At 43.1% G+C, this 19,204-nt stretch overlaps 1 protein-coding gene across 2 annotated transcripts in view; it reads left to right on the top strand.

The window, feature by feature from the left end:
* MMAA (metabolism of cobalamin associated A) overlaps positions 1–4,028 on the top strand; it is a 40,393-nt gene extending 36,365 nt beyond the window's left edge. For both annotated transcript variants that reach the window (XM_089670491.1, XM_089670490.1), the window contains exon 7: positions 3,076–4,028. In XM_089670491.1, coding sequence (XP_089526617.1) covers positions 3,076–3,363 — 288 coding nt within the window. In that variant the 3' untranslated portion in view covers positions 3,364–4,028. The remainder of the gene's footprint in view (positions 1–3,075) is intronic.
* Positions 4,029–19,204: the final 15,176 nt, after the last annotated feature.

Raw genomic sequence — 19,204 nt, 5'->3', positions numbered from 1 at the left:
TATATTAGTTACATTGTCTGCAGTTTAACCAAACCATTCTAAAATATAGACCTCTGTTTGAACCATTTGGCTTTTAATCCATAAATCAGACCTGTATTCTAGAATTTCCTTAGACATCTTGGAAGCCAGATAGCAGTGTACTTTTGGAGAATGGTGGTTTCCTCCTCTTATAGTAGACTTAAATGTGATGCCTGCAGATCCTTAGCTGTCACTTAGGTCTCTTACTCATTTGAGGTTTGTACATCATCCCCTTGTATGCTTCTTGGAAGGTCAACATATTGAAAAGCAGGTAACCAAATTGGTGGGCTTTTTTAGGCCGTAAAGCAAACTCACACTTGAGTTGACTAGAGCGCCTGATTTGCATCCAGTGACCATTGTTTGTTTTTGGGTGTTTTTTTTTTTTTTCAATAGTAGGGCTCATGTCAGTAGGCATTTATTTTCTTACGTTTCATGTGTTTTGGAATGCGCCTCAAACACAGGTCAGCAAAATCCCACTGATTTTAATTGAGCAGTACTCATGGCAGTTTAGAAGCTGAATTTTGGCCTGCTTCCTGCTCACATTGGACACATTCATGGATTGTGGGGGAATTCAATATAGCCTTAATGCAGATTTCTGGCAGTAGCTCCATTAAGAAACACTTGCACCTAATTCAGGCAAGCATTTGCTCCTGTGTCAGTAACATTAGTAACACCAGGCAAATTCAGGTAGTTCTTACTACCACTACTTTAAGAATTTGTAGAATCAGATAGTGACATAGTGACAGATTCCTAAAGGATTATCGCCAGTTCTCAGATTAAGGAACTTGCAGTAATTATGACCAACTCTGATATGGTGTACTGAGGTACACCAATACTCAGAGCGGACAGTGCCTGTGCTGAGAATCGTTTTTCCGGCCCCATTTAGCTATCAGCCAGGAGACTCCCAGGCCAAAAGCTAAATATAAACAAAAGGTCTGAGGATACAGATGATATCATTACCCAAATTTGGAAAATGAATCATGACTGGGTGGGGTGGAGGCTGATGGGAGCTGAGAGACTAGCTCCCTATCAGGTCCGCCTTATTTTTGATTGACTGCGCACAGCAGTGGGTGGATTTGAAAGCTGCTATTGGGCTGAATAACTGCTATGGATCAGCCCACTTCCATAAACTGTCAATCAGAAGTGAAGCAGACCTTATGGGGAAATATTGTCTTGGTTCCTCATCAGGCACCACCCATCCCTAGTATAAAAATTCTTGGCCATGCAGCTGTAAGTGTGACAGGCGCAGTGGATGGGAGTAAGTGCTCTGAGGAAGGAATGTCCAATGTGGACGCTATTTCTGCAGTGCAGACACGGACATATTCATGTATCTGTCTGACAGGTACATGAATTGGGCACCAGCACTTTCAGTGTTGCGTCCCAATGGAATTCTAAAGGCTGTTTATGACACCCTTTGTGAATTCACCCGAGTGTGTCTTATTAAGATGCATTAGAACTGCAAGCAAAGGAGGTCAAATGCAGACTTTTCTTGTCAAGCACCGTGTTTTACATTTGAACGCAGCTGCATGCATTTGAATGGAAAATGTAGTGTATGACTAAAACACCGCTTGACATGAACCCTAGTATAATACACTTTGTACAAAAAGAAAAATAGACACTATTTGCCTCTAGCATTTTGAAATCTTAAGGGCTCATGTTGACTGGCATTCTAGTCAAACAGCAATTTTTTCCCTTAAAATGTATGCTTCTGCGTTCAAATGGAAAACGCAACATTTGACAAGAAAAGGTTATGATTGACCTGCTTTGCTTGTAGCTCAAAGGCTTCTTCATAGGACATAGAAACACAGCACAAAGTAAGTCAAACACTGCCTCTGAACTGCCGTGTGTACTGCTCAGTTAAAGTCAATGGGATTCTGCTGACCCGCCTTTGAGGTGCAATATAAATGCACGTCAAACACAGAAAAACAGCACCCATTCAAATGAGCCATTATAATGCTGTGGCTAAATACAGGATCAGCTTACTAGGAGCCATTTATGCCACAATCCAGCTGAATCCAAGGTGGTTCATAAACCTTTTCTCACAACTATAAATATCTGTGTTATATGATAAACTGTACTGTCTGCCTGTCATGCAACAATAAAAAGACAAAAATAATTTGATGGCTTTCCCATACAGATTTTATTACAATTTTGCTTAAATGTTTTTGGTAAGATGTGCATTGTGTACTGAGCACATGTTTACAGCAATATTATAAATCACTGAAATACGTTTCAGATTTACCAAGACCTCCATGCTAACATGATTTGTTGCTGATATACAGTTAGAATAGAATTCTTCATATCCTATGTACCCATAATGGTGTGTGATGGAGATGGCATTGGTTATTACTGTTCTTTTTGTTAAAAGACTTGAGTTACTGTTAATACAAAGCTTGGTTCTAGAAAATCTTTACCAGACTGTGAAGGAGTATGCGCCTCAACCCAATGCAACCAGACTTTTGGTCTTAAAGGAAGCTGTGCCCAAAAAGCAGGCAGAGGACAAAATTGCCAGCATTGCCTGTGGTCTCCAGACATCTGACCTTTTCCGCATTACCGACTTTCCATGCCTTCTTCTGCATTGAATCGCTGTGTTGGCGGCCATCTTGTTAGAGTCATTTCCTTATATCAGAGCTTCCAGCAGAAACAAGAGTGAGCAGCACAGCAGTAACCTTCCCAAACATCCCGCCAAATCTCCTGAGACTAGAAGTCTGAGGTAGCAGAGCATTTCATCTCACAGTTCATATATACAGGAGTGCTTAGGCACCCTCACATACCAGTAAGGGCAGTATTTTTGGAGGAATTTAGACAAAATGTTCATTTTGGGTTCTGCCTAGGCACAATTAACATTTCTACATTTTCCTTATAACATAGCAAATCATCATGTGAGTTATTTCCAGGTTATGCAGCCAGCATGCCTGCTGACTGGTTATTGCTTAGTGCACCTATATTACAGTGCGGTCATTTTTGCTTATTGAATACGTATGTCCATATAGTTGTTCCACTTGATTCAGCTGTGTTGGAGAAGATATTACCATTTAATCTCAATTTCTACTCCAGGTTGTTCGTATCTCTGCTAAGACTGGAGAAGGCATTCCAGAACTGTGGAAGAAAATGACAGACTTTCAGAGCACCATGCTGGAAAGCACAGAACTGCTAACCAGGCGCAGGGCTCAGCAAAAGGTGTGGATGTGGAACTTAATTCAGGAGAACGTTCTCTTACATTTTAAGAACCATCCTGCTGTTAAACATAAGCTACCTCTCCTGGAAGGGCAGGTCCTCACTGGTGTCCTGTCACCCAGCCTGGCAGCAGATATATTACTAAAAGCTTTCTCTGAAAGCAGTTAAAATATTACACAGCTTATGAACAAGTATTTTATATAAGAATAGATTGTACATTTTACCTTAATGTACTTTTTCTGGTATGAAAACATCTGAACCTCTATACATATTGTATCTGTAAAAATTTGTAAGTACACTACACTTTTACCTGAAATAGGAAATGTAGCCAAGATTTTAAAGAACTTCAATTGGAACTTAAGGTTAAAAACAATATCAAATGGTGAAGAAGGAGGAATTTTAATGCAGAAGAGACATGCTTTGTTACTATCTGCCTGACCACCTCTGTGCAGTGAGCCACGCATGTGCAACTCACTGTACGAATTCAACAATGTTGAATCTGACTGCACTCCCACACATGCTCTGGAATGATGTCAACCCCAACGGCCAATGACAGCGACCGGCGATCGAGACCCGGAAGCGGTCGGGGAGCAGCGGGATGCTGCATCACTGGAGCCGAGGTGAGAATAGGTCCACTTTCAGTTCAACAGGTCCATTATTGACTGAAGCCAACTCATCGCACCTCTGTTCAGACTTTTGCTATGGACACGGTTGTTTTTGATTGTTTTCTATATGAAATTTTGTCTTTGTGAATGTTTTCAAATAATTTTTCTGCAAACAAAATTTGTTGTAAAGTTGACAGTCTGGTGAAATAAATATGATTAATTACACTATTTCTAAGTTTTAAAACTGGTTTGTAAATGTTTTACACACACACACTCTATATTTTACAAATTGAATACAGGGTTCACCTGTGACCTGCAATTTCCACAACATTGGATGTGTATTTTCTAACGATTGCGCACAATAGAAGTTGCTTCCTTTCTGACACTCTGGGGTTGCTTTACTAAAACTGGAGTGTGCAAAATCTGGTGCAGGTCTGCATAGAAACCAATCAACTTCCAGGTTTTATTGTCAAAGCTTAATTGTACCAGCTGAAGTTAGAAGTTGGTTGGCTACCATGCACAGCTGCACTGGATTTTGCACTCTTACGATTTTAGTAAATCAGCCCCTCTGTCTCTGATTAAAATCCTGCCAGGGATGGAAATGAGTCACTGCTCAGACTCATTCACTTGTGTGTTTAAATTTTAGCCAGAGCCCCTGAATTATGTAAACATGTGATAAGGAGGAACTGGAAAGAAAGAAGCAGATATCTCCAGCTGTAGGCTTGATATGAGATCACAATACTTTCAATATACAGTATTTCATATTTACCTTAATAAATAAACTATGTACAAAACCACTATTCATCCCCTTTAGTTCTGTATAGGAAATGTCAGTATGCTGCTTCATTGGGGTCCCAAGTAAAGTTACATTTGCACCAGGTGCATGCAGTTTAATTCATGTTATAGACACATTTTTACAAACTGGACCCAAATCAATTGAAAAGATTGGGAAAATGCAGAACCAGAAATATAAAATTCTGCAACAGTATTCTTTTCCCAACTCTCTGAAGTGAACATATCTCACTAAAAACAATCTATTTTCTTAAAATGTTACTAAACACACATCAGTAAAATCAGTCTATGTGTGCATTAAAACATGCTTGGTATACTCACTGTCGAACCTAAGGAGTTAATCCTCTGCATTGTGTAAAAAGGTCATTTGATCCTGACTTCTCTGCTCCTTTTCTTGTTCAAATGTCCACGTCTTATCTCCTGATAAGACAGACTGAACCATAGCCATTCTGCACATGCTCAGTTTAGTGTGTATTGCTAGAGAGGTTGTTTTTTTTTTTTCTTGGGAGAGTGCATGTGATCAGCACAGGGCCAATCAGCACTGTCCAGACAGAGGTCGGGGGTTCTGCATCCTCCTAGAGCAGAAAGAAAACTCCTCCTACAAGCTTTAACCAGTGCTCTGCTGAACACTGATAGAAGTCACAAGATTGCTCGAACCACTGATGAGAAAATGTATTTAGCATTTTATATTTACTAAAATAATTACATTTCCATGTTCTGTTTACTGCAGGGTCCTAGGATTAGTAGCACTAAGTAGAAGCACCAAGAAATGCAGCAAAAAGCACCTCTACTTTATAAAAATTGGCAGTGTGCGTTTTACTTGCATCTTGATGATTTTGTTTTCATGAAACACATTGAGATACTTGAAAATATGTATTGGTCTGCTATTAAAAGACACATAAGGGCTGCGTGCGCATATCAATGCATGTACAAAAAACATACATTTAAAATGTTCACAGATGCATGCAGTAGCACAAAAAAACTCATTGCTGTATCACATAGATGGCAAAGGGATCAAAAGTAGGGTTTCCTATTACATTATGTCAGATATTTTCTTTTTCAGCTTGCCCTAGCAATTAGAGCAGAACACAGCCAATGTATTAAATTAGCATTGTATAATGTAAACCATCAGACTGAGAAATCTAATACATCTTCATTCATTTGCCATAGATGATGAGATATGCCAGTGACTGCAGCATTTATTGAATGTAAAATTTGAATCATCTCTTGCAGACAGCAAGTTGAAATGTAAGCAGGTTTTTTAAAATAAGAAATATAAAGTATGTGTCAGAGAATCTCCAAACACTTACAGTTGTGTCCAAAATTATTCAACCCCCACTGAAATTGAGTGTTTTGGCCAGTTTGACATTGCTTTTGATCATTCAGTCATCTTGCTTACATTTACATTAAAGAGGCACTTGTAGGTCAGACAAATATAACATAACAGTTATAATGAAATAACCACAAATGTCTTTTCTGTGCTCACAGCATTATCAGTTTTATTCAACCCCCAAGTGACATTCAATCTTAGTACTTAGTACAGCATCCTTTTACAGTTATAACAGCTTTTAAACGTGAAGCATAGCTTGACACAAGTGTCTTGCAGCGATCTACGGGTATCTTCGCCCATTCTTCATGGGCAAAGGCCTCCAGTTCAGTCACATTCTTAGGCTTGCGCACTGCAACTGCTTTCTTTAAGTCCCACCAGAGGTTCTCAATCGGATTTAAGTCTGGTGACTGCGATGGCCACTCCAAAATGTTCCAGCCTTTCCTCTGCAACCATGCTCTAGTGGACTTGGAGGTATGCTTGGGATCATTGTCCTGTTGAAAGGTCCAACGTCTCCCAAGCCTCAGGTGTGTGACGGACTGCATCACGTTTCCATCCAATATCTCCTGGTACTGAAGAGAATTCATGGTACCTTGCACACGCTGAAGCTTCCCTGTACCTGCAGAAGCAAAACAGCCCCAAAGCATGATTGACCCTCCACCATGCTTCACAGTAGGCAAGGTGTTCTTTTCATCATAGGCCTTGTTCTTCCTCCTCCAAACATAGCGTTGATCCATGGGCCCAAACAGTTCTAATTTTGTTTCATCAGTCCACAGAACACTATCCCACAACTTTTGTGGTTTGTCCACATGGCTTTTGGCATACTGCAGTCGACTCTTCTTATTCTTTGGAGACAGCAAGGGGGTACGCCTGGGAGTTCTGGCACGGAGGCCTTCATTACGCAGTGTGCGTCTTATTGTCTGGGCTGAAACTTCTGTACCCACATCTGACAAATCTTTTCTCAGTTCCTCAGCAGTCACACGGGGACTTCTCTCCACTCTACGCTTCAGGTAGCGCACAGCAGTCGAAGTCAGCATCTTCTTTCTGCCACGACCAGGTAGCGTTTCAACAGTGCCCTTTGCCTTGAATTTGCGAATGATGCTTCCTAAGGTGTCTCTTGGTATGTTTAACATCTTTGCAATCTTCTTATAGCCATTGCCCTTCCTGTGAAGAGAAATCACCTCTTCTCTTGTCTTCCTGGACCATTCTCTTGCCTTCACCATGTTTGTAACCACACCAGTAAATGTCTAGAAGGAGCTGAGTATCACAGTCATTTTAAAGCTGCCTAATTGGTGCTTATTATGCTTGATTGCTGCTCGGTGACATCCACAGGTGTTTTCAATACCTGATGGAAAGCACCTGTATGAACCTCTGTTCTTCAGAGTGGTAGTCTTTAAGGGGTTGAATAATTGTGGCAATGAAGAAACCACATAAGAACCATTTACTACTGTATTACATAAACAATTGATGTCATTTTAGTTGCATTTGGGTAGTTACAACGTCCTTGTAGGATTTGATTCTGAATACAATTCCAAATGTACACTATAGTCCCTAAACCCCTTTACAGCATTGGGGGTTGAATAATTTTGGACACAACTGTACATAGCAGACAGTTACATTCAAGAACACAGTTTACTTCCCTTGTTATGCATTTACTTAACACGCTGACCTGCCTCTTGACATATAAATTATGATTTTATGGTGGGAATAACCAAGAATTATGATAGAGGCCATGACATGATGCAATGATCTTTTTTATGTGTCTGTAAAAATGGCATTCTGAGAATCAATGTAAGGGGCATTTTTCTCTCCGACCCCTGATGAATTGCTCTTAGCAGAGGTTGCCTGAGACCTGAAATGTATTTCAAGGGTTCCTCTGGGGTAAAAAGATTGAGAAAGTCAGCACTGGACTGTATCCGTTCTGTTCATATTGTTCTCTTCGACACTCTGCCTGTGAGTTTATAAGAAAAAACAGGTCTGTAAAAGCGGACAGGAAGCTCTTCAATGTGTAAGTAGTAAGGGGAAGTGCAAATGAAAGGTTAATTCACAGCAAATTCATAAAACAGGTATTCATCTGCCCTGAACAGGTAGTGATCACCTAGACTTCACCTATTGAATGCATGTGACCTTTAAATGGTAACCCTACAGTAGGCACAAAGAATATTTACATTACCTTTCCAGCTAAATCATATGACTTCTGTGCCTCAGAGCAGCATGTACCCTGTGCGCAGTGTTTATAACCGCCACCATTGCTACTTATGTCGGTGATTGCAGCCTTCACCTTCCTGCTACAGCCCACTGGATAAGTGTACTAATGTCTGAAAGCAAAAATGAAGTATTGTTTTTATTCCTTACAAAGATTAAATTAGGGTGCAATAGGTTTCTACAGGTCAAAATTCAATGTTCACTCCAATTCATGCTACATTTTTTTTTTTTTTATTTCCCAAGTTGGGTTAAAGCGGAGTTCCACCCAATTTTTGAAGTTGTGCCCCGTGTTGCTGATCGCAGTGTCAGTAATGTTTGGAATGTTTTTTTTTTTTTTTCAAAGCATATTACCTTTTTGGTCCATTAAACAGGTCCGCTTCTGTTGCACCTCACCGTGGCGAGCTATGTCATATCCAGCCGCCCACTGGCTCCTGGGATATAAGTTTTATCAATCCCAGGAGTCAATGGGCAGCCTCCGCTTCTAGCGTTGTGGTATTTCCAAAGTGGAAATGACGAGATGCCAGGTGGAGATAAGTGGAGATGACTGTGCCGCGCTTACACCGACTGCATATGCTTGAGATCGGGAGGTGCATGCTGGGTAGCCAGCAGCACCATATCCCAGAAAGGAGCTGCGAGTGGGCTTCAGATGCCCACACTGAAGATGGGAGCTTGCTTACTACAGAGGTGACAGTGAGTACATTGCTTAACAATATAAAAAAAAAAGAGTACATTTAATATATATATCACACAATGTATTATATAAGCTGCAACCATCACAGGGGTGTTTTTTTAGGGGGAAAAAAAGGCTGGAACTCTGCTTTAATTCATGAAATAAAAAAAGTGAAGTTACAAAAAGGTTTCTTTGACATAGTCCTGCTGTGTAATTGACAACAGTTCCAATGAAAGGTACAGTAGCACTTATTGATCATATTTATACATCATCTACTATACTGTCTCCTACACATATGTTAATCAAGTATGTCTTGTAGGTGGGACTCTAAGATTGCAGCTTCTGAAGAAAACAAAAGTCGTAAGCAGTTACAGTGGAGGTAAAGACTTGGTTCTATAAAAACTACCTGGCAGAGTCAGTAGCTGTCACGTACACATCTGTAAAAGGAAAGAACCTGTCACAGTACAATACATTTTGGGGACCTGCATCCACTCGAGTTGTTTAGCTGGGGTAGAACAGACATGCTTGAATGCAATTAGAAAATGTCTCACCTGTTGCTTTTAACACTTATGTACACAATAGTATTCACACAGCTAATCAATAGACAGTTTACAGAGAGAAATGTATTCTTCCACAAACATGCCAATCATACCTTTTGCAGTAATATTCCACTGCCAGCACAAATGGCTGTTGCATTCAAACACAAAAGGACGTAATGAATGTCAATAAGACCACGTCATGCAAGTTATTCAAGATCTTATGAATGCATAGCAACCTGTCTGAACATACAATAAGATTAAAAAGAATTTTAAAAAGGCATATATTGTGCTTGTCAGAATCTGGTCATTGTCAATCATTGATACTGCATTCAAAAAATGTACTTCTTCCCTGTGTTAGTACAGAGTAGACCAAACTGACGCTTTTACCTCAGCACTGTGGTACGCCAAACCCAGGTAACCCCATGATTACTAACAGAAACATACTAAAGTACAAAAAACTACAAAATCATTTCTGGATGCACATTGCTAAGTGACCAGCCTCTTAGCATTGTGAAAACGATTGATAAAGATGATAGGTGTTTTAAAGGCTAATGCCACCTTTCTGAAAATGCTTCATTTTACACCCATACTTAGGATGCACCATGAAACACTGCTCCATTCCATAGTCCCCTAGTCATCACACTGCCCCTGCCTCTTCCCCACACATACTTACATGAATCATGGGGTTCTTCTCCCCACAGTATCTTGTATTTTTTTTTTATTTGACACAGCAGTTGTGCATGGCCATGCTCACACAGCCATGTCATCCATTCACAGATTCATCATATATACCTGTATACAGGGGCGGACTGACCTTTCGAACACTTGGGCACTGCCCGAGGGCCCGGGGTCAGTAGGGGGCCCCATAAAATGCCCCTGGTACCTTTTTTATAGGCTTTTTTGAGTGTGGGCAAAGACACAGGGGCCCCATGATCCCCTAATGCCCGGGGGCCCCATGAGTTGTCAGTCCGCCCCTGCCTGTATACCTGTGTGTAAGAGAGTAAATCTCAATTAAGCAGATGTGTAGTGATGTCACTGTATTTGCACTCCATTATTTACTTCCTCTTGCCCTGTAACAGTAAGTCCATACAGACCTGGGGCTGGAGGAAAAGTCTGCAAATCCTACACAATGCAGCAGTGCAAAAACATAACGAGTTCATCTTTTTTTTTCTTTTTTTTCAATATAGCTGCATTTATTTATTTATTTATTTAACGAAAGGTGTGATATGCCTTTAAACATATCTTATGAACTTAGGAAAACTGTAATGATTTTTGATCTTTTTTTTCTAAGCCAAAGTTTGGGTATGGCTTTTTTTTTGCATAGTTGCATGTTTACAGTGTTACATAGTTACAGTTACATTTGCAGGCGTACAGATTGTTTGGCGATTTATTAAATTCCCATTGCAGAAGTTATCTTAACTATTAATGTTCTACTGTACTTTTTATTAGAAGGGCAGACAGTGTTCTATTAGCTGAGCAACACAGCCTACTGGAGCTGTCTTCAAGTAATACTAGTTAAGTACAGCTATGAACATTAAAAGGAAAAGGTTGTATGGCACCACCTACTGGAAATAGTCAGTACAAAGCATCTCTGTCCAATTTGTGTTTAGCAGCAGCATGCTTTTGTTTTTTTTATTACTGAACTTTACTAAGTATTTTTACATATGGTAATTAGTGATGTATTTCCTGTCCAAAATTCTTTTATGAATAAATTTTCAGAATGATTTATCTTCCTTACTTTCATGATAATTCACTTAAGGCTTGATTAACTTTGATGGAGGTGTTATAATACAACAACTTATTTAATCTCACAATCATTTTATCCTAAAACTGGTAAATTCACAAGCATATGTCCCCGAGATGTGTAATCTCAATACAGCTCAATAGGTTAGCACTTCCGCCTGGCAGTATTAGGGTTATTGGTTTGAATCCCAACCACGGCACCACCTGCCTGGAATGTTCATGTTCCTGCGTGGGTTTCCTCTGGGTACTCCGGTTTCCTCCCTTACTCCAAAGACATACTGGTAGGTTGACTGTATCCTGTCTAAATTATCCCTAGTATGTATGAATGTAAGTTAGGGACCTTAGATTGTACACCCCTTGAGGGTTAGGGAATAATGTGAATGTACAATATATATGTAAAGTGCTGCATAAATTGACGGTGCTATATACAGTTGTGTTCAAAATAATAGCAGACATCACTAACCTGATCAATCACTGTTTTTGGTAGAAATTATATTTCTACATGGCAAATAATTTACTAGCAGGTGTAGTAGAGTAATAGAAATCCAACAGTCATGACATGCATGCTGCTGATTCTGTGTAATTGAATCACTAATTGAAAGGGGCATGTTCAAAATAATAGCAGTGTGGAGTTCTCTTAGTGAGGTCATTCATTCTTTGAAAAACAGGTGGCAATTATTGCCCTTATTTAAGGAAGGAAGGCAGCAAATGTTGTACATGCTGGTTACAGTGCATTTCTCTCTGAAATTCTGAGGAAAATGGGTCATTCCAGACATTGTTCAGAAGAACAGCGTACCTTGATTAAAAAGTTGATTGGAGAGGGGAAAACATATAAAGAAGTGCAGAAAATGATAGGCTGCTCAGCTAAAATGATCGCAAATGCTTTAAAATGGCAACCAAAACCTGAAAGACGTGGAAGAAAGCGAAAAACTACCATTTGAATGGATAGAAGAATAGCCAAAATGGCAAGGACTCAGCCAACAATCAGCTCCAGGAAGATCAAAGAAGGTCTAAAGTTCCCTGTGAGTACTGTTACAATTAGAAGACGCCTATGTGAAGCCAAGCTATCTGCAAGAAGCCCCCGCAAAGCCCCACTGTTGAAAAAAAGACGTGCTGAAGAGGTTACAATTTGCCAAAGAGCACATTGACTGGCCTAAAGAGAAATGGCGCAACATTTTGTGGACTGATGAAAGTAAGATTGATCTTTTTGGGTCTAGTGGCCGGAGACAGTTTGTCAGACGACCCCCAAACACTGAATTCAAGCCACAGTACACTGTGAAGACAGTGAAGCATGGTTGCGCAAGCATCATGATATGGGGATGTTTCTCATACTACGGTGTTGGGCCTATTTATCGCATATCAGGGATCATGGATCAGTTTGAATACATCAGAATACTTGAAGAGGTCATGCTGCCTTATGCTGAAGAGGAAATGCCCTTGAAATGGGTGTTCCAACAAGACAACGACCCCAAACACACCAGTAAACGTGCAACATCTTGGTTCCAGATCAACAAGATCGACGTTATGGAGTGGCCAGCCCAATCCCCGGATCTTAATCCAATAGAAAACTTGTGGGGTGACATCAAAAATGCAGTTTCTGAGGCAAAACCAAGAAATAGAGAAGAACTGTGGAATGTAGTCCAATCATCCTGGGCTGGAATACCTGTTCACAGGTGCCAGAAGTTGGTTGACTCCATGCAACACAGATGTACAGCAGTTCTCAGAAACAGTGCTTATACAACTAAATATTAATTAAGTGATTCAAAGGAAAGCAAAATCTTCAAACATTTTTCAGTTTCTATAGTGAATGTTTGAGTTTGTAAAGAATACAAACACTGCTATTTTTTTGAACAGTCTAATATTCACTTTTCTTCAATTTTTTTAGAGGAACAACACAAATTTGATATATTTTTCTTCATGTTTTGATTTGGAATAGAATGTGTAGTGTTCCCAATGCATTTGTGTGTATGGAAATAAAAGCTATTAGAAGGATTTTGAGCTTTATTCACTTTTTTCAACACACTGCTATTATTTTGAACACAACTGTACATACCTGAAATATATATATATATATATATATATATATATATATACACACACACATACACACACACACACTGTATATATGTGTGTGTGTATGTGAAATAGTTGGTACTATGAAAACAGTGTTATATATCACTACATTAATATAAGTGTCAATGTGTTAACTTACACCATAACTTCAAACCATAGCACGTAGTAATACATATAGAAGGTGTTATTGTTTGATGTAGTGATATATAACACTGTTTTCAAAGGGCACAGAGTAGCAATTTTTTAACATGTACTGTATATATTTAATTTTTTTCCTTATTTGATGTTTAATATTGAGCAGCGCAACATTCTTTGGATATAGTTTCTGTTTTTCAATGTGGGAACACATTTGGTGTTTTGCAGCAGCTTGGTGTTATGGTGATTTTGTAATAGTTTACTGGAAGCACAGGAGTTTTTTTGTATTTCATTTTTCACTTTTGCCGACAACTCTTTTTTTTTTTCTTGTCTGTTTGGAGACACAGGAATTCAGATAGAGTCGGGTTGTACTGCCACCTACAGGGGGATGGAGCACTGGCAAACAGAAAAAAATAGAAGCCCCTAGTATAACCATTCTCATCCCTTTGCTTAGCCTGGCTTTAGAAGCATTTTACAAAGCACACTGGACTGGATGTGCCAGGCTAGTCTGAAATGTAATCTTTGGGCCCTGGGCTCTGATCGGTGTTGCTCTGCAGGCTTGCCTGAACTGGTACAAGTTTCCAGGCAAGTTTCCAGGTCCAGAGCCATGGCACATCCCCAGAGCATGACCCTGTCTCTGAAGACTCACTTTGTGAGTGAGGTCAGTCAGGCTACAGCTCCAGGAGCTACCTTACTATCCTTACTATTGAATGGCTTTGAAATTGCTTACAACTGCTAGTTTTACTGCAATAAGGGTTAAATCCAAGGAACTGAGTGCTGACATCATCCTTTGGCTGGAATGTCACTCACATATATTCTGCATCTTGCTACTGGTCTTGCTTGCAAGCACCTCATGGAATTCTAGTCTACAGCCTGTTCCCACTGGCCACCTTCAGTGACCTGTTCACTTTCAGCCATCCAGACTTCATCATCACCAGCTGCCTGGATTTGTGAGTACCTGAGTCTTTGCCTCATTCTTTGCTGGTACAATATGTCTGCACAGAAGCGCAGGAGGGACAGTCCAACTGATACGGGTGACCCCAACCCATATTACCCTAGTGGTTCTGGGGGTGTCTAATATCTGCACCTGAACTTAGGAACCTGGTACCCCTATTATTATAGCTTCTTCGGAGTCTTCCACAGTTCCTTCGGGTGGGACTGAGTTCCCTGGATTTTTTTTACCTCGTGCACTTAGCTATTCTCATATGTAAATGGCATGGGCTCTAAATGCATTCCAGTGCCATCCTCTGCATCATCTATCTCTGACCCTCCAAAACCCTTAGATCTCCTACAGCCGCAAAGGCCTTCCCCATGCACGTGCAATTCAATGTATTCCTCTATTTGGACTGGAAGCACCCTGAGGGGTCCTGGGTCCCTCCTGAGAGTGTGCTGAAAATGTTCCCTATGTTAAATAGTGGACTATTCCTACTGTGGATCATCCAGTGTTTACCATGAGTTAGGTGGAAGGCATGCATGCCTTTAAATATTCTGCTGAAAGGTAGGTAGAATCTTTCCTCAAATCCCAGTTAGAGCTGTCTGGTTCTGAACTGGGTCCCATGTTGACAGTGACTCTAATCTGTCAGACAGAGTCAGATTGGGTTAGTTCCCTCCAAAGGGAGCCCTCCTCAGCCAGGTGGACGTCCTTCTCAGGAATCAAGTTGCACAAATGGCACCATTTAATTAATTATTGATGATTTTTTTAACAAGCATCTAAACTTATATCCTGTATGGGTCTAATGTCTGCACAGATATGTAAGACACTATGGATACACTACTCAGATGCTGATGATATATCCAAAAAGCATCTGCCATAGTTGATCTTCAAAGGATGTAGTCTTTGGCCCTGCACTGAACAACATGATCATAATGTCACAGGAGGCCAGATCATGCACCTCACCTTCTGGTCTAGAGAGAGATCAAAGAAACTCAAAGGTCAGTTAACCCCTCTGAAATTTTTCTGTATTTCCACTTCTAAATGTAGGGGGTTAATTGTGCATCTGAGTGGGTTCTTTGGTAGTTTACCTCCCCAGAATCTAGCTGCAGGGAGCTCAAATTTTAATTCCTTACCTCTGGTGCCCGCACCAGTTGCTACCACTTATTTTCCCTGTGCATAGGAACCTGCACCATTCCCAGTCTGTCTAGGTTCCTTCCACCGGCAGACACCATCTTCCAGTCCTTATGTCAATTTAGGGTCTTGAGCTGTGCCCTTATGGGCCTCCAAAGGAAGGCCCTGAGACATTAATAGCCCCTCATGGTATACTTCAGGGTCCCTGCTTTTCAAGGGGACTATCTGACCCGCATGGTCATCTGTGTTCCCTATTTGGATAAGAACTTGGATCCTCAGTGTTGCTCAGGAACATCTGCTGCTCAGGTGACCTCCTCTAATGAGTCATGTTTACATATCCTTGTAGTCAGCAACCTTTCCTTTTCCTTTTTTTTCCAGTTCTCTTCAGCCGTCTTCCACATTGTATTGCATTTGGGTTTTGGGTAGGCCTGCGGTCCTGTCTCTGCTGATCAGGAATTATCTGCAGTAATTCTTTACCCTCTTCTCATGACTGGGGTAGTCTCTTCCTTCCATACCTGGAGCTTTCTGCTCACTGGAACATCTTGATCTCCATCTGATCTCTCTGAACAAATAGTTTCTACCATGTTGGGGTTCCTCTCTTGGAAAAAAGTTTCCAGTTTCAGGCTTCATTAGACACCATTTAGGTGTTGCAGTGCCTTCACCTTCGGAAAGGAGTAGGAATCTCCCCATGACAGGGAGAGTTGCATGAACCCGTACACAGGACAGTGCTGAGAGTTTTAATCTCACTCAAATGGTCCTTTGGAAGGACATTGCCTTGAAAACTGTCTGTTCTAACCAGTAATATCTTCACAAGAGGAGAGGTTTGTGCCTCCTTGGATCATCAGCTGGTGGAAAACCCAAGCTTTCTACTTCATAATAACTTACATTCGTAATACTTCTGTTGGTGAGGTTGTTTGGCTAGTAAACCTTTAGCCCAGGGCTGGATTTAGCCTGTCTGATGTGGGGGTGCAGTAAAAAACATCACGGGGGTAGAGGATGTGATGTCAGTAGGGCAGTGTACAGGGGGGCCAGCAGGGCAGAGAGGTAGGGACAGCAGTTTGTAGGGCAGAGTACAGAGGCCATTAGTTTGTAGGGCAGTTTACAGCGGGTTATCAAGGCAGTGTACAAGGGTTAGCAGAGAAGTGTACAGGGGGTCAACAGGGGAGTGTACAAGACTCAGTAGGGCAGTGTAAAGGCGGTCAGTAGGGCATAAAATAGGGGTCAGCAGGGCAGAGGATGGGAGATCAGCAGGGGAGTGTACAAGAGTCAGTGGGGCAGTATATAGAGGTTCAGTAGGGCACAGGATAGGGGTCAGCAGGCAGAGGATGGGAGGTCAGCAGGGGAGTGTGTAAAGTCAGTAGGGCAGTATACAGGGGTTTAGTAGAGCAGAAGATAGGAGTCAGCAGGGCAAAGGACAGGGGTCAACAGATGAGATAACAGGGGTCAGCAGGGTGGAGAACAGGGGTTATCAAGGCAAAGACAGGGAAGTAGGGCAGAAAAAAGGGTGTCAGAAGGGCAGTGTACGGTGGTCAGCAGGATGGAGGACAGGGGTCAGAAGAGGAGAGGAGAGGAGAGGAGAGGACAGGGGTCAGAAGAGGAGAGGAGAGGAGAGGAGAGGACAGGGGTCAGAAGAGGAGAGGAGAGGAGAGGAGAGGACAGGGGTCAGAAGAGGAGAGGAGAGGAGAGGAGAGGACAGGGGTCAGAAGAGGAGAGGAGAGGAGAGGAGAGGAGAGGACAGGGGTCAGAAGAGGAGAGGAGAGGAGAGGAGAGGAGAGGACAGGGGTCAGAAGAGGAGAGGAGAGGAGAGGAGAGGACAGGGGTCAGAAGAGGAGAGGAGAGGAGAGGAGAGGACAGGGGTCAGAAGAGGAGAGGAGAGGAGAGGAGAGGACAGGGGTCAGAAGAGGAGAGGAGAGGAGAGGAGAGGACAGGGGTCAGAAGAGGAGAGGAGAGGAGAGGAGAGGACAGGGGTCAGAAGAGGAGAGGAGAGGAGAGGAGAGGACAGGGGTCAGAAGAGGAGAGGAGAGGAGAGGAGAGGACAGGGGTCAGAAGAGGAGAGGAGAGGAGAGGAGAGGACAGGGGTCAGAAGAGGAGAGGAGAGGAGAGGAGAGGACAGGGGTCAGAAGAGGAGAGGAGAGGAGAGGAGAGGACAGGGGTCAGAAGAGGAGAGGAGAGGAGAGGAGAGGACAGGGGTCAGAAGAGGAGAGGAGAGGAGAGGAGAGGACAGGGGTCAGAAGAGGAGAGGAGAGGAGAGGAGAGGACAGGGGTCAGAAGAGGAGAGGAGAGGAGAGGAGAGGACAGGGGTCAGAAGAGGAGAGGAGAGGAGAGGAGAGGACAGGGGTCAGAAGAGGAGAGGAGAGGAGAGGAGAGGACAGGGGTCAGAAGAGGAGAGGAGAGGAGAGGAGAGGACAGGGGTCAGAAGAGGAGAGGAGAGGAGAGGAGAGGACAGGGGTCAGAAGAGGAGAGGAGAGGAGAGGAGAGGACAGGGGTCAGAAGAGGAGAGGAGAGGAGAGGAGAGGACAGGGGTCAGAAGAGGAGAGGAGAGGAGAGGAGAGGACAGGGGTCAGAAGAGGAGAGGAGAGGAGAGGAGAGGACAGGGGTCAGAAGAGGAGAGGAGAGGAGAGGAGAGGACAGGGGTCAGAAGAGGAGAGGAGAGGAGAGGAGAGGACAGGGGTCAGAAGAGGAGAGGAGAGGAGAGGAGAGGACAGGGGTCAGAAGAGGAGAGGAGAGGAGAGGAGAGGACAGGGGTCAGAAGAGGAGAGGAGAGGAGAGGAGAGGACAGGGGTCAGAAGAGGAGAGGAGAGGAGAGGAGAGGACAGGGGTCAGAAGAGGAGAGGAGAGGAGAGGAGAGGACAGGGGTCAGAAGAGGAGAGGAGAGGAGAGGAGAGGACAGGGGTCAGAAGAGGAGAGGAGAGGAGAGGAGAGGACAGGGGTCAGAAGAGGAGAGGAGAGGAGAGGAGAGGACAGGGGTCAGAAGAGGAGAGGAGAGGAGAGGAGAGGACAGGGGTCAGAAGAGGAGAGGAGAGGAGAGGACAGGGGTCAGAAGAGGAGAGGAGAGGAGAGGAGAGGACAGGGGTCAGAAGAGGAGAGGAGAGGAGAGGAGAGGACAGGGGTCAGAAGAGGAGAGGAGAGGAGAGGAGAGGACAGGGGTCAGAAGAGGAGAGGAGAGGAGAGGAGAGGACAGGGGTCAGAAGAGGAGAGGAGAGGAGAGGACAGGGGTCAGAAGAGGAGAGGAGAGGAGAGGAGAGGACAGGGGTCAGGAGAGGAGAGGAGAGGAGAGGAGAGGACAGGGGTCAGGAGAGGAGAGGAGAGGAGAGGAGAGGACAGGGGTCAGGAGAGGAGAGGAGGAGAGGAGAGGACAGGGGTCAGAAGAGGAGAGGAGAGGAGAGGAGAGGACAGGGGTCAGAAGAGGAGAGGACAGGGGTCAGAAGAGGAGAGGACAGGGGTCAGAAGAGGAGAGGACAGGGGTCAGAAGAGGAGAGGACAGGGGTCAGAAGAGGAGAGGACAGGGGTCAGAAGAGGAGAGGACAGGGGTCAGAAGAGGAGAGGACAGGGGTCAGAAGAGGAGAGGACAGGGGTCAGAAGAGGAGAGGACAGGGGTCAGAAGAGGAGAGGACAGGGGTCAGAATGGCAACATAGCAGCAGCTATACACTGCAGATCAAATCTGAGTTTGTAAGGGAATCTGATTTCAGCAATGTGTTGAGTGGGGAGGAGATCTAATGACTTCCCTGTGTGTGGTGTCAGGACAAGGTCATCTAACTCCCAGGGCGAAGATGACAAACTAAGCCCCTCCATGTGTGAGCATCCAGTCTCAGCATAAACCCCCCCCCCCCAAAAAAAACCCATAAAGAACAGAA

The sequence above is a fragment of the Staurois parvus genome, unplaced genomic scaffold (assembly GCF_062004578.1).
Source record: "Staurois parvus isolate SC_StPar_1 unplaced genomic scaffold, SC_StPar_1.0 ptg000090l, whole genome shotgun sequence".
NCBI lineage: Eukaryota > Metazoa > Chordata > Amphibia > Anura > Ranidae > Staurois > Staurois parvus.
The sequence above is the reverse complement of the archived record's forward strand: the minus strand, read 5'-3'. Positions and strand labels throughout refer to the sequence as shown.